The sequence below is a fragment of the Scardinius erythrophthalmus genome (genome assembly GCF_964197995.2).
Source record: "Scardinius erythrophthalmus genome assembly, chromosome: 7".
In the NCBI taxonomy this organism is placed as follows: Eukaryota; Metazoa; Chordata; class Actinopteri; order Cypriniformes; family Leuciscidae; genus Scardinius; species Scardinius erythrophthalmus.
In genome coordinates, this window is record NC_138227.1 from 13,732,976 (window position 1) to 13,748,527 (window position 15,552).

Consider the following 15,552-nt stretch of genomic DNA (forward strand, 5'->3'; position numbering starts at 1 on the left):
TCTCTTTTCAAAATGGCCCTGCCGTTGACGCCACTACGGTTATCCTGGAAATTCAAACAGTACAGCTCTGTGTTTGCCTCCGAGGTGAGGTATCTCAAATAAAGAGTTTGAGTTCTGTGCCTCAAATTCTTGTCAGACTGAAGCTTAGCATTCTTGACCTCGATAAGCATGACGTTTGCATTTGAGATGTGCCATTCAAGAAACTGCTCATGCCAATATGTTCTGGCTTAAGTGTTATTACGGTGATTGTAAAGCGCATGACTCCCAGACATAAATCAACAGATGAAAATTAAATTAATTAATTTCAGGTCAAAATTATCTTTATTCAAGCCCTCATGATTCAATTGATAATCTATTTGTGTATGAGTCAAGATTGATCCATTCATCAGATGGGTGGGCAGAGAAATTTTTCCAAACCTGTATGACTTAATTTCTTCCATGGAACACAAAATAAGATGTTAGGCAGAATGTTCAGGCTGCTTTGTTCCATATGTAACGGATGTAGGCCAGTAAGCTGTGCGTGTAAACCTCACTCCCCTAATCTCAAGAGGCGACGCTAGATGCTAGAGTCTGCAGTCTTTAGCATTCTTGTTAGTGCGCCCCTGTCTCCCTTGCCAGAGACCCCGGTTCGAATATCGCTTAGAGTGGGTCAAGTAGGACCAGTTACATTTGGTGCCGTGACCCGGATGGAAGTGAGGTGTAGGGGTGGTGAGTGTAACGGACGTAGACCAATAAGATCTGTAGGTGTAAACCTCGCTCCCCTGGCCTCAAGAGGCGCACTAGAGGCTGCAGTCTTTAGTGTCCTTGTTAGAGCACCCGTCTCCCATGTCCGGAGACCCTGGTTCCAATCCCGCTCAGAGCGGGTGGAGTTGGACCGGTTACACATAGCCTGAAATAAAAATGTTCTCAGTAACACGTTATAATAAATTTCATTAAAGTGCCCTTATTATGCTATTTTAAAGTTTCCTAATGTTGTTTTGGAGTCTCCTACAACAGGTTCACATGCATCAAAGGTCAAAAAACTGTTTCATTTTCTCATAATATACATTTGCACTTCACCACATTTTCAATGATTCTCAAACGACTCATCAGATGAATCAATCTCTCTAAATCCCTACTTTCCGCAAGCTACTCTGCTCTGATTGGCCAGATAGCTCAGTCTGTTGTGTTTGGTCTACCGCATACAGCGTGCGTGTCGAAAACAAAAACGCACGTTGCCATAACAACGTCAGCTCTGCTTGTCCATATCAATCCGAGCGTGAGTCCGATGATGAAACATTAGAAGAACTAAGTTATTCAACCCGAACCTTCATCACAAGGACAACTCGAGCAGGACATTTCTCAGTGATATGTTTGTGAATCCTGCATTGAACACTGAGATTTGAGAAGCAGTCGTCAGTAAAATAAAGGGAACACAGCAAAGGTTTATGATTATACTGCTGTGGTATCGTGGTAAAGATGAATGTTAACCACTGATTCTTCACGTGCTCATCCTTGGGCAGTGAAAAAAAAACTGTCTTTATCTTCACATTGCAGAGCACAGCGTCTTCTCGACATCAGGAATCAGCTGCAGGTTTGAGGTTTAAGTTTTCCCAGGTGCACAATAAGTGGGCGGGCAATATGCTAATGTTTCGTCTTGACGTCTCAACGAATGACTCGTTTGAAAAACGATTAATTTCATTGACTCAGAGTCGACTCTTACTTTTGAAAGGCAATAACTTTATATACGGTGAACTTTTAGATTTAAAACTTTGCAGGACGTTTTCATTCACTTAGAGCTGTTACACACTACATGAGAGGTCATTTTCCAAAATACATAATAGGGCCATTTAAAGTTGTCATGAAACGGACGATGCGATAGTCTTTTCTTCCGTATTGTGACATACAAATGAAACGGCTCCTTGAACAAGAAAAATGTAGGCTGGGACTTGATTTTGTCTCGGTGGGGAATTGATTGGATGGTTGTGGTTTATTAGTGGTCGATCTCATGTGACTGACAGGTTGTCCTGCCTTCACACCAGTAAACGGACCATCAGAGAAGAGATTTTAAGTTAATTAAAGATTATGAGGGCACATGGAATTTTAAAAGTATAATGATGTGCACAGATAAAGCATTTTATAATAAATACTGCAATATTCTGTAAAAAATTATAATTGTCCATTTTGATTTCATGGTGACTGACATTGCTACATATAAAACGCCTAAAAGATCATTACTTATAAAGTCATGACAATTCAAGACAATTTCATGTTTTGTCGGCTATGTTTTACGCAAAATACTCATTTTATGTTCCAAAAGAAGGTCATTGAGCAACACGTAAGCGAGTAAATGACAGAATTTTAAATCTGAGTTAACTATTCCTTTAAACGTCTTTATAATTTGACAAAATGAGATTGTGTTTTACTTGAGAAATGTACAATCCACAAACTAAGTTATGATTTGTTGCTTGCTTTTTATCTTTTTAGTGGTTCCTAAGTTCCTTTTAGTCCCAATATTGACAAACAGCTTCTAAACTACTGGCAACTGGTCTAAAAATACAATTAATCCAACAGTAATTACTAAATGAATTTAATATAGAGATAATATTCTGAACTCCAGTAAAATGACCTGTATATTTGCACCACCCTCATAAATATGATGCGCCTGAGGCTCTTTACATTTATTATAGTGGCGTAATTCTCACGTCCACATGATGTTTGTTGCTGAGTGTGGATCGCGATGTGACAGTATGAGTACTGACTGGCTGTAGTGTTGGACGGGGGAGGCGCTTCTGCTCTCTTTAAGCTTATGTTTTCCCAATAGAAAATTTCCTGTTGTCATACGCACCATAGATACGCGCGCGCGCTCATCTCCATCACGGGGAAGTGCGTGGAGTTGTCAAATTTTACGGAATATTCCCGAAATATCCTATTGTTTGCGTGATAGAGATAGCCTACATTCTGCCATCAAGTGAATGTGTAACCCGTGTATAATTTCAGAGGACAATGTTTTGTGTGTGAGGTAAGTTGAGTCAGTTCTTTGGTTTAGAGGAACACGAGTAATCTCGTTAAACAGAGTCTACGCTGATGTTGACGCAACAGTGTGTCGCTTTTTTAATGTTTATGTCTTTAAATCTCGGAATGTAACGTATTTACAAGTGTGTTTGTCCGACACAAATGTTGTGCGTTTTCTGCTTCTAATGAAAGAAAAAGAAAATGCGCAAAGTGAAGACAAACAGTTCGTGTGCGTGGAGCTGTAATTTTGCGCGATGTTTTTGCCATGTTCTAACGATGCTTCAATAATTTTCCGTCACTCGAGTTTGATCTACACTTAATTCTTTCGAATTGAGCAGCCAACAGGGTCACCGTCGTATTGTAGATATTTAGTATTATTTCTCTTTCAAATGCTTTTTTGAAAATGTGTCATGGATGCCATTGATGGAACAGGTTGCTGTGCGTGACTGAGTCAGACATGAAGCGCTCAATGCAACAAAATACGATCTACACTCCTTCACTGGCATTAACCTCTTCCTTTCACCTCAGTGTTGATTTACACATAATATTATTATCGCTAAGGTTTTGCCAGCTTTCTTTAATGATTTTTTTCCAACAATCATGTTGTTCACTCTTAACAAATAGCCTTACTGCACTCAAGAAACTCGCAGTTTTTACCCCTGGATAAAATTAAATACAAAAATTAAATTTGACATGTCCAAATAAATATTTTACAACTCAAAATCTTTGTAGGCTCTAAAAGCTAGTCTATATCTCGTTTGTGAACAAATAAATCTTTGTGTTGCATCTTTTTAAATAATTCTGTTCATCACAAATCTGTCCAAGTGTGTTCTGCTTTATTGGTACTTTAAAACAAACTATATCGTGTAAAATTTTGGGATTTCATTTTTATGTATCAGTCACCTTGCTGTATGGGTATCGGTCACTGTAAAACCTATATTTGTCGACCACTATAATAAAAGTTGGTCGACCATAATAATTAGAAATACACAGAAATGTAATAATGAACAGTGTGCAATTTTCTTTTATGATTCTCTTAGAAAAGCCATGGAGAAACAGGACTGATAGACCTATTAGGCAGATTGTCTATTTTATCTGCAGCATATTCAAATTTAAATCTTTAAAATATGTGCATCTAAAGTGTCACTAAATCTTTATGTCGGAACCACTTGTTGAATGAGCATGGATTGTTTCATTAGGCCATTGACAAGATTAAGCTGGTAGAGTAAACATGGCTCAGATTTAGTTTCCTGTTTTCCCCATTTGGTGTGGAAGAAGGGCTGCCATTTTGGGGCTCGAGTTTCTCAGCAGGTGTCTCTCATTCCCATTAATGCTTGCGGAGGTGGAATCAGACTCTGGGAGTATTTCCACACACAGCGTCCGAGACCTGCGGCACTGAATCTGTGATGTGCACCAGTGTTGGCAGGTCCAGAGTCACACACTGAGTGATGAGTGCCTGTATGTGAACGTATGAGGTTGACATAGCAGCCCATTACTGTCATGCCATGAATATGTGTTCACGACACTCCACAGGTGGAGAAAATGATTTACTGCGTTTGTAGCGAAATTGCTTGGCGCCCAGTGGAAAATACATCAATTTAAGATTGAGTGGTTGCTTCTTATTTATTTGTAATGTACATGGGGATGGATTTTTAGTGCCTTTTGTGTTTTGATAATAAAATACAAGAAGCACACTTTTATCTTTGAAGAAATAGTTGCAATTCATTGATTTGTGTTCAGTGTAAATACATGTCATTCCAAACCTTTATGACTTTCTTTCCACCATGGAAAACAAAAGAAGATATCTTGTAGCTTTTTTCCCCCCTAGTAGTCTATATTTTTGTCTCATACCCGAACCACTGCAAAGTGACTTTCATATTGAGTCATATCTTTTATATAGATCGTTTGTTCTTTTTTTGAAGCTTGACATTCATCGCCTGGTCATTTTCTGTTTTTTATTGTGTCGTTTTTCAAAATCTTTTCTTTGGTGTTATACAGAAGACTTGGAATGAAAGATTTGGAATGACATTTTCATATTCCTACAACTATATGCTTTATATTTAGAAGCAATGCATTCAGCAAAAAGTAATGCAAATAGAGCAAAAAGAGCAGGCCTATGTTCCTTCATTTCCTCTCTCTTTCTTCTCTTCCCACTTCTCTACTCACTCACTTATATAAATAGCTGTGTAGTCAGAATCAGCAGTGAGGCATTTTACTCTATCAGCAGCACTTCATCTTTGCCTTTATTCCTCAACACCTACCGTAGTCATGGGTCACGGCACCAGAAATTAATATTTAAAAAAACGTTCCGCTTCCCCTCCACAATAGTTCTTAAAGGGGTCCTATTATGCTAATTTACAAATTCATAATTTTGTTTATCCGGTAATACATAATTTAACTTAAAAAAAAACGTATTATTTTTACAATTTACATTGTTGCCGCATGTTTTTTCACCTGCTGCTTTGCTTTAGTTGCGGTTTCTTTGTGATTGGTCTACCACTTAGAGCGTGTGTTGGAAATGTAACGCCCCTTACCATAACCAGAGAGTATCAGCTCTGAAGTCTTCCTGCTGTAAACACTACTGTTTACGGCAATATCAGTTTGAGTCTGAGTTCAATAATGAAACTCAAGAAGAACAAGATGAACCCAAACCACCTTCGCATGCACTACTTGTGCAGGACGTTTCACAGTGGTAATTCTTTATTTTATACATTTCTTACATTTTAGATAACGGTGTCATTTATAACATCTGACCTGCATCAAACTGCATGGTTCAGAAAGCAGAAAAAATGGTGAGAACAACAATAGGTTGTGGTTGTGCTGAGGAATAGTGTTAAGAATATATTTTACCACTGTTTCCTCAGTTCATCCGCCTAGACAGGCCAAAAATAGGGGGTTTAGATTCGGGTTGGAAAAATATTGTCTCTTAGACATTGTGACAACTCACTACTAATGCAACTCAACCAGGAATTATTTAAATGAGAAATATTGAGATGTGTACATTCCTGGAAGAAAACTCAAGGCTACAATCAAGGCATTTCGGGGAGTTCGGGGATAACTCCCTTTGGAGTGACTTTGTTCTTTGTAACATTGCAGACCTTTTTCATGCTCAAACAGCAACATTTCACACTAAAGAGTTGAAAGTAAGTTGAAAATAAAAAAGCACAATAGTCAAATATGCACCAATGACATTCATTCACAAGAAAAGCTAGAACAAATGACATGATGACATCTGAACTGACACCCTAGGCAACAACCAGATCCGGGTCACAAACGCGTACCGGATCTGGGCCGACACTATGTTGCTGTCTGGGATGATTATGATGCCATATTTGATTCGAAAGCTACAATTTACCCAAGAACACTTAGTCACAATGACACTGCCCGCCCTTTTGTGTTAACAAGCCCATAAGCTGTGAAGAAGAGTTTGTGCGGCACCACACGTGGGATCCGAACTCACAGATTTCAGTGTGAGAATTGAGTGACAGCCAGAGAGAGAGATTGTGTGCCCGGTTTGAAAGGATGGTAGAGACTGTAGATGTTATTGCGATCAGAGTCCCTTGAGAATGGCAGGCGGGCTGTTTTTCATTGATGTAGAGGAAGGCTCAGGGAGACAGCCAGCACAAACTGGGGCAGATGGGTTTTATTAATGCAAACACAGGATAGCAGACTACTGGGCACAAGGGCACTGCCATAAACTGCTGGTCCTTTTGCCACTGTGTGCATTTCAGGAATACTGTCAATCTAATGGAATTAATTAATACAAAATGTATTTATTATAAATATTTGATCATAATCATAATTAAAAAGCAATTAACATAATAAATAATTCAAATATATAAAATAGAAATATGGCATTAATAATATGTGACCCTGGACCACAAAACCAGTCACATGGGTCATTTTTTTTAATTGAGATTTATACATCATCTGAAAGCTAAATAAATAAGGTTTCCATTGATGTATGGTTTGTTAGGACAGAATAATATTTGGCCGATATACATCTATTTTAAAATCTGGAATCTGAGGGTGCAAAAAAAAATCTAAACATTGAGAAAATCGCCTTTATAGTTGTCCATTTATGTTCGCGATTGTGCTGCATCCACTCACAAAAATAAATGTTTTATGTATTTATGGTAGGAAATTTACAAAATATCTTCATGGAACCTGATCTTTACTTAATATCCTAATGATTTTTGGCATAAAAGAAAAATCGATAATTTTGACCCATACAGTGTTATGTTGCCTACTGCCACAAATATACCCGTGTGACATGTGACTGGTTTTGTGATCCAGGGTCACATATATTATTAATATAACATTGTCAATTCGATTAAACTCCAAAAAAAAAAAAAAAAAACTCAATTAAATAAAATATGTGACCCTGGACCACAAAACCAGTCACATGGGTAAATTTTTTTAAATTGAGATTTATACATCATCTGAAAGCTGAATAAATAAGCTTTCCATTGACGTATGATGTGTTATGATAGGACAATGTTTGGCCGAGATACAACTATGAAAATCTGGAATCTGAGGGTGCAAAAAAATCGAAACATTGAGAAAATCGCCTTTAAAATTGTCCATTTATGTTCGCGATTTTGCTGCATCCACTTACAAAAATATATTTTTTATATATTTACGGTTGGAAATGTACAAAATCTTCATTGAACATGATCTTTACTTAATATCCTAATGATTTTTGGCATAAAAGAAAAATCAATAATTTTGACCCATATGAAACATATGACTGGTTTTGTGATCCAGGATCACATATGTGGTGAAACGCACTGCAGAAGTGGCCACATGATGCTATAAAGTGTCAAGCCATCTGTAGCTCTGAAAAACGGTGGGGAACTACCACACCACAGCTGCTGTTTGCACAGACATCAGATGTAATTCTTATTTAACATGATTGGTTTGATATTTGTGGCATACTATTAAGGGTCAGTCCACTGCAAATTATATGAATGTTATAGAGCCCTCAGGCATGATGCAGCACAAGACATAAGTAGACCGTCTGCCCTTCAATAAAACATGTTGATGTCTGAAAGGTAGGCTGTAAAAACAGATGCTCTGCACTCAGTAGTTTTTCATGCCTGCCAGCGACTCGAGCACAAGAAATTGGAGGATGCAGATTAAAGCACACTTGAAATCCACAGGGGCTTCTGAGGGCCAAAATTGCAGACTGAATGATTGTGTTACCTGAGAACATGATCGTTGGGTCCAGAACACAACCTTCAGCTGTGTGCTTCAGTCACATTATCTGAAGACAAAGAGTTTTTTCAGCCATGCCTTCACTCCAATCACAATGAAATGTTTGTTGGTTAAACCCCCTATAGGCATGCTAGAAATGTACTAGTTCTAGTGCATTTTGAAGTAATTTTATATATTGTTAGTGTGTGATAGGGACATCAATTTTAAGGAAGGATGTAAAAATGCATGCATCAATCTGACAAAGAAAATTCAGTGCATCAATTATAATGATACTTAATTATGATTATAAAATTATAGTAATACTCTTTGCATTCATTAATAGATGATTCTTCAATTAGGAATCTTTAAAAATGCAACTTTTTCATCTATGTTAAAACATTTATTGCATATCCCTGAATAAAGAACTAATCATGGCCTTGGATCAACCTTAAAGATTTTGGTATAATGTAATGGGAATAAAAAATAAAATTCTCAGAGGTAAAAAGTTGGATAACCTTGGACTTGCGATCACAACACAGGTTAGCTAGCAGTTAATTGAGAGTCGTGTTTAAAGCTATTGTAAAATACTCTATAAACACATACCTGTCACCTCATTACAATAGTAGTACTCCACGAAGCATGCTTTCCATTGCATGTGTGATTCTTGGCAACCTTTCTGCAATTTGCTATAAATAAATTATTACATTTTTGTTGCTGTGTGCCAGGTATGCGCAACACGTGGTAACCTTTTTATAAAGGCAGTAAGTCCACGAAGCTGTGGATTGCAGTGATTCTCCGCTTCGCTTCGTGCCTAACAATGCCCTTCAGCTTTTATAAAATCACTGTAAACCACTACTTCTTGGGGCTTATTGATTCATTAGATGTCTGCAAAGCAAAATAATTTATTAAGATTGAACCAGACCATGACCAAATTTAAAGTTTCATAATGTATGTTTTTTTTTAGTAAAGAATTGTTATTCAGTCGAATCATTGTCAGTTTTACAACTCCAAACTCCAAAAGGTGTTTTTCCTCTAGAATACTGAGGCTGCCCTCTTGTTCTGTGCGATACATCAAGCGTACTGTCAGACGGTGTATTCGCGTATAACAGGTTTGGAGCCTTGTTCTTGGTTTGATTAATAAGGGTCCTCCAGGCTCCAGTAAACGCTTGCTCCGTATGGCCCCCACACTCTCAAGCACAGCTCAAGGGACGCGAGTCTGACAGAAGGGCACATCTGCTGGGTACATACAGCAATTACGTCCATTAAACCAGCATTCAGCCATGCTAATGTTGTTTTACCATCGACTCTTGTAAAGCACCTCTCTGGACTCTTAAAATGTCTTCAAATTAAAATGGACATATGACGCTTTGACACTTTTTTAGTATCACCTCCAAAGCGAGCCGTAACATTACTAAAATGTGACGTGTGAACACTGCAAGATCACTGATTGGCTAGAGAGAATCGTCGCTACCATCATTATTGGATTTGCAACACAAGACACCAATCCCACTAGATATAAATAGTTGGCAACAGCCACCCCCAGTATCATTTGTTCACACAACTTTTTTAAACGACTATTTGTTTGTGTTTGTGTCGCGTTTACGATGATGCCACGGCAGTATAGGCGGGGCAACTATAACGATCAGTCTTTAATCCCATCCACTTTAAAGCAGTAATAAACTGCAGTGGAAGCCGCGTCACACCACGCAGTAGAAAAGCTGTTTCCATGGGACAGTTCTAGGGCCTCATTTATAAAGACGTGCGTACAATGATCCTGAATGTGAATGTACGTCAATTTCTGAAGTTCCTAAAAACGAATCATAAAATGTCCAAATGCAAAAAAAAAAATTATAAGCGCATCCCATTTTATAAATCACAGCTCTTGAATCTTAAATTCAAGCTCCATGTGAACAAGCGCCTACATGCTTTTCAGTTGGCGTACGCATAAGGACATTTTCATATCATAATTTTTGCCTTTATACGTCCTAATATGATGTAATCTGATCATATGTGCTTTTTATTAACGACTAACCAGAAGTTTGTAGGTTCATAACCCACAATGGACATACGATGTATACATTTTGTGCGTGTGCAAGGCACTTGTTCCAGAGGTTGGACTACTTGTTATTCCAAACAAACTGACTTGTGTTGCTCTCGGTTTGTTTTAGGTGCGCCCAACGGTCTGTATGATCTCATCATTCACTTTGAGATGACAGCGGAGAACTGAAAGACATCCTGGCGCCACCTCAAGGTTTCTATTTCTCTGTCTCCTTTCTCCGCTCCTCTATGGGTTCCCGAAGTCAGGGGTTCTTCCACCACCAAGATCACCATCACCACCACCATCACCGCAGTTCAGTGGTGCCCACGGCTGTCCCCCGACTGGTGCCCGAGACCAGCAGCCTGTTGGGGGGCATCGCCCAGATCACTCCTTCCCTGTTCCTTGCGCGGGGGAATGTGGCATCCAACCGCAGCCTCCTCCTGTCCAAAGGGATTACATGTGTGGTGAACGCCACCATCGAGCTGCCCAACTTCAACTGGCCGCACATGGAGTATGTGAAAGTGCCGCTGGCCGACATGCCTCATTCGCCGATCTCGCTTTATTTTGACAGTGTGGCTGATAAGATCCACAGCGTGGGCCGCAAACGGGGAGCCGTCCTGGTGCACTGCGCGGCTGGGGTGAGCCGCTCCGCCTCGCTCTGTTTGGCGTACCTCATGAAGTACCACAGAGTTTCCCTGGCCGAAGCTCACGCCTGGGTCAAGGCCCGGCGACCCGTCATTCGTCCTAATGGAGGGTTCTGGCGACAGCTCATTGAGTACGAGAGGAAACTGTTTGGCAGGAACTCTGTGAAAATGATCCAGACACCATACGGTGTCATTCCTGACGTGTACGAGAGGGACCGCAGGAACTTGGTACCTTTCTGGGGCTTGTGAAGAGGGGTTTGGACTTCAAGCGTAGAGGACAGGTCCAATAACCCATCTTTGACTCTATTGTCTTCCGGGCTCTTTCCGTACATCAACGTGTCCCTTCTGCCAGAGTATAAAGCGAGATGGTAGTGCTTATGTCCATTTTCAAGAGGAAGAAGTCACTTTGACTCCATATTTTATGATATCAGGAGTGATAATTCATCCTTGAATGCTGAAATGAATCTTGGCGAAGATAACAGGTTTTGGAGCACTTTGGAAACCAAGTGTAGTGCTGAGAATCAGAAATTCAAGACTTACAAAACGTAATATTCTGAGGATGTTGTTTCACTTTTGGCTGCCGTCTTTGTTGAGGCAGCAGTCTGATCTTGATAACTGGTAGCATTTGCAAATAATACATATACATATATATATATATATAAAATATTATATTCCAAGGTGTATTTAAACGTGTGCAGGAAAAAAAGTCAACAAAAAAAAGATAAAAGTTTTGGAAGGTTCTGTGAAGAGTTAGAAAGAAGCTAAAAAGTTCAACACCTTTGTAAACTATTTGTGTATATTAAAGGAAAATTTAATGAACATACCATAAACCCTGTGTTGGGATTTGTAACATCATTGCGAATACAAAACGGTTGCATTTTGAAAGGTTGAATAAATATGGCAGTCATAAGCAAGTAATATTTTCAATGAATTATATTTTGTCTATTTTGTCTTTTTGCAATTCTACTCAGTTTTGAATTTTTAACTCAAGATGTTTCTTTCAAATTTTTTCTGCAGTGAAGCAAGCAGTAATTATAACCGGAGGACATCAGTCACAGAACTCCTAGCAAAGCTTTTACTAATTCATGTTAAAAAGAACAGAATTCATGTAAAAGAGTTCAGATTTAATAAGTGTGATAAAATGAATAAAGGGTGTAAAATTGTAATGCATTCCTCGTGCTTTTTTCAGGATTCGTTTTTTTTTACTTGTTCTGTTGAACACTTTTTAATATTTACATCTTTAAAGTGTACAAATTACAGCAATGCTACATAGTTTTACTTGTTGATAAAGTAATATATCCCTACTGTATATTGTACATGACTGATGAACTGGCTGTTGTTAAATGGATGGCAGGCTTACACTCTTAAAAGTTTTTTATTAGAATCTATGGTACCTAAATTGTTAAATGTATTTTTCAGAAGTAATTTGAGACAAATCTAACCAATAGATGTATGTATGTATGTATATATATATATATGTATATATATATGCATATATGTATATATATATGTATATGTATATATATATATATATATATATATATATAAAATATATATATATATAATATATATATATATATATATGGCATAACTTCATGTGTAAAGCCACAGATCACTTTTGGTCAAAATGATCCGGAGTGCAAAAGGTTCTAAACTAAAACAATTTCGTTTAAATGTTATATCTAAAAAAATAAAATAAAAATTGTAAAAAAAAATCAGAAAAAAATTAATTGTGTATTTTTACAGTCTTAACACACTACCAAATTTTAATTTTCGTAAAAAACTATGAATTAAAAAAAAATTATGTACCACCTCCGGGTCAAAACGGACCCAAATGCAATAGGAGGCTGTGTACTGAAAGGTTATTTGGGGAACCCAATTTTTTTTTTTTTCAGTGGCATTTCTGCAAAAAATGTTTTTAAGTGTGTAGGAGCATGGAACAGAATTTCATTTCACTTCCTGTGTAGTCTGTAGAATCTCTGGATTAACAGAGCAGGAAGTCTCATTAAATCTAATCCCTGTTGTTCAGCGAAGACTAGGTGGATAAAGGTTATTAGTCATGTGTGTACAAAGACAAGTACAGAACATCATCCACTCTGTACTTTGACAGCTAACAGCCTGTCAAAACAGCATCAAAATGGTGGGATTTTTTTTTTTTAAAAGACTAAATCTTAATGCATTTTTACAATGTTACAAATTCAATGTCTTTTATCCTTGGAAACTGTTGCCAAGGTAATATTGCCGTGAATGGGAGGGAGTCAGTGTGAGGGATGTGTTGTCACTAGATACTGATGACTAATCACTCTAATGTGGGACACAGAAATTTCACATTTGTATTCAATACTAACATTCAAAGATTTTAATTTGCCCTTACTGGCTTCAAGTATTAACAGTAATACAGACATAAAAGGACACAGGATAATTTTAGCAGAAAAGGCTCATAAATTAAGAAGAATTAATGAGTTGAACTTGATTCATGATACAATGACAATAAAGACCATTAAGACCTCAGTAAAAAACTAACAATGACCATCGTGTACACAAAACCATTTAATCGTTTTTGTATCCTCATCAATTAATTAATAGTGCCTCAATGAAAAGAAATGAATTCATTATGAATGTTTAGGGTCATTCTGCTTGAGTTGGAAGAAGGGGGAAACTGTACTTCTTACATCCCCGACTTTTGAATTTCCTTCAGAGCGTCACACAACAAAGTCCTTTAAAAGCGTCACATCTAAATTCAGAGCAGTAAATATCAAAACATTTCAGAACAGCTCCCAGGCTTGATGCTTTGGAAAAGATTCTCAGAAACTCACAAGCATTCAAAGACCGTTTCCAGACCCGCTACAAAAGTGACTTGTGTTCCAGCACAATAATAACAGAAAATAATGACACATAAAAGAAAATACCAATATCTAAATGTTTCTCTGTTATGTCAGTAATCTCTCCTACACGTTTCTGATGCTTTCCAATGTTTTCCCTTTATTGTTTAATGGATTTTATATTACAAGTCTAATATTCATAACATGCAGAACAGCTCTGCAGTATTTACTTCAACAGAAAAGAATCAACCAACCAGACACATCTGTACATGGCCGAGTCAGATCCAAAAAGGTAAAGACAAAGACACATTTACAATATTTTAAATAAACTATTCAGTAGTACATCTTATCTGATCTTCCTACAGACAATGGCAGATCTAGATCTAGTTGCGTCCCGATTCCAAGCGGACGAGAGCTGTACCGGTTGAAAGGCAAACAGCATTAAACAGTGAAAGTGACTCCCGTGATCCTTCAGGAAGCGGATCAGGGTTCTAGAGCAGGTCTGGCAGGATGAGACCCGGCGGTTTGGGTTCCACGCAGTTGATCCAGAAGTTAGCGCAGCTGGCGTGGTACTGGTGACCTCCGTACATGAGCTTGAAGTTGTCCGTCTCCGAATTAAAGGCCTGCAGAGGATTTGTGCAAGAAAAGGTGAGAACAAATATTTTATAAGATGAAGTACGACTTAATGACAGGGACAGGTTGGGGTTGATCTACTAGGATTTTGGCCTGGTTTCACAGACAAGGCTTAGATTAAGCCAGGAATAGGCCTCATTTCAATTAGGGCATTTAAGTAGCTTTTATATCTCAAGATGCACATCAGAAATGTTAGAATATGTCAGTGCAATTTGCTTTCAGTTAAAACAGTTCAAACATGGATTTTAGTCTGGGACTAGGCTTAAACGTTGTCTATGTAACCGGGGAATTACGTTTTTAAGGTGGGTTTAAAAGAATGTTCTAGGTTCAATACAAATTACGCTTTTTTTAATCTAATATATATTGGTATCATGTCGGTTATCTACCCTATTTTTACATATCAATATAAATAAATGAATATACATTTTACATTTAATGTTTTGATGTCTAAGGCCACTTTTACATGACAACAATACACTAAAAACTGAAAAGTTTTTCTTCGCATTTGTTTACACCAATGTCAAAACAATCCCTGTTCACACAGATCCGCGAAACCGTCTAAAAACGTTGTATTCTGCTGCAGGGGCCGGTAGATGGCGTCGCGATGTCACTTTGTAGAGAAACACTACGAGCCTATAGGCCGAACATGTGACGTGACATGCGTAGTTTTCACAAATTCGTGTTTTTGTAGTTTAAAGGTGCAATGCGCAACATTTCATGTTAAAAAGACCCGTTTTTCTAACCCATACATGCTTAAACAATTGCCTGATGGGCTGAATGAGCCCTTCTCTGATCACTGCGATTGCCTCTATAATCCTGTACAGCAAAATAAATAAGAGGGATTCGGGACGGAATTTGAGACTGGGCCTCTTAAATTGCCTATATTGCAGTTTCGCTTGTCGCCAGAGGGGGCATAGTTTTGCAAAAACTCAGAGACTTGCGCAATGCACCTTTAAACGGAGACGATAAATGGTTTGGTTTTCAAAAACTTGCACTTAAAATCCCATTTTCAAAAGCTTACGTTTTCAGGCCCCCAAAACGCTGTTGTCGTGTAAATGAACGCCAAAATGCATAAAAAGGTTTCCATTTTCAGTTGAAGTGTAGTGTAAACGACCCCTAAATTCACTTGTCTGAATTTAAACAATTGAATTTTTTTTATTTAGGCAATATAGCAGAGAATATTTATATCAGTTTTTGCCTATACCAAGAAAACATCACTTATCTG

The 15,552-nt window shown here is 37.9% G+C and overlaps 2 protein-coding genes across 5 annotated transcripts in view; one reads left to right on the forward strand and one right to left on the reverse strand.

Annotated features, from left to right (window-relative positions):
* Nucleotides 1–2,819: 2,819 nt before the first annotated feature.
* On the forward strand, nt 2,820–12,035 carry dusp14 (dual specificity phosphatase 14). The gene is made up of 2 exons (XM_081371323.1): nt 2,820–3,001; nt 10,359–12,035. The coding sequence occupies exon 2, from the start codon at nt 10,477–10,479 to the stop codon at nt 11,119–11,121; it is 645 nt and encodes a 214-aa protein (XP_081227449.1). The 5' UTR covers nt 2,820–3,001; nt 10,359–10,476; the 3' UTR covers nt 11,122–12,035.
* A 1,171-nt stretch (nt 12,036–13,206) lies between these two features.
* Nucleotides 13,207–15,552, reverse strand: part of synrg (synergin, gamma) — a 53,726-nt gene continuing 51,380 nt past the window's right edge. For all 4 annotated transcript variants that reach the window (XM_081371484.1, XM_081371483.1, XM_081371482.1 and 1 more), the window contains one exon: nt 13,207–14,317. In XM_081371484.1, coding sequence (XP_081227610.1) covers nt 14,186–14,317 — 132 coding nt within the window. In that variant the 3' untranslated portion in view covers nt 13,207–14,185. The remainder of the gene's footprint in view (nt 14,318–15,552) is intronic.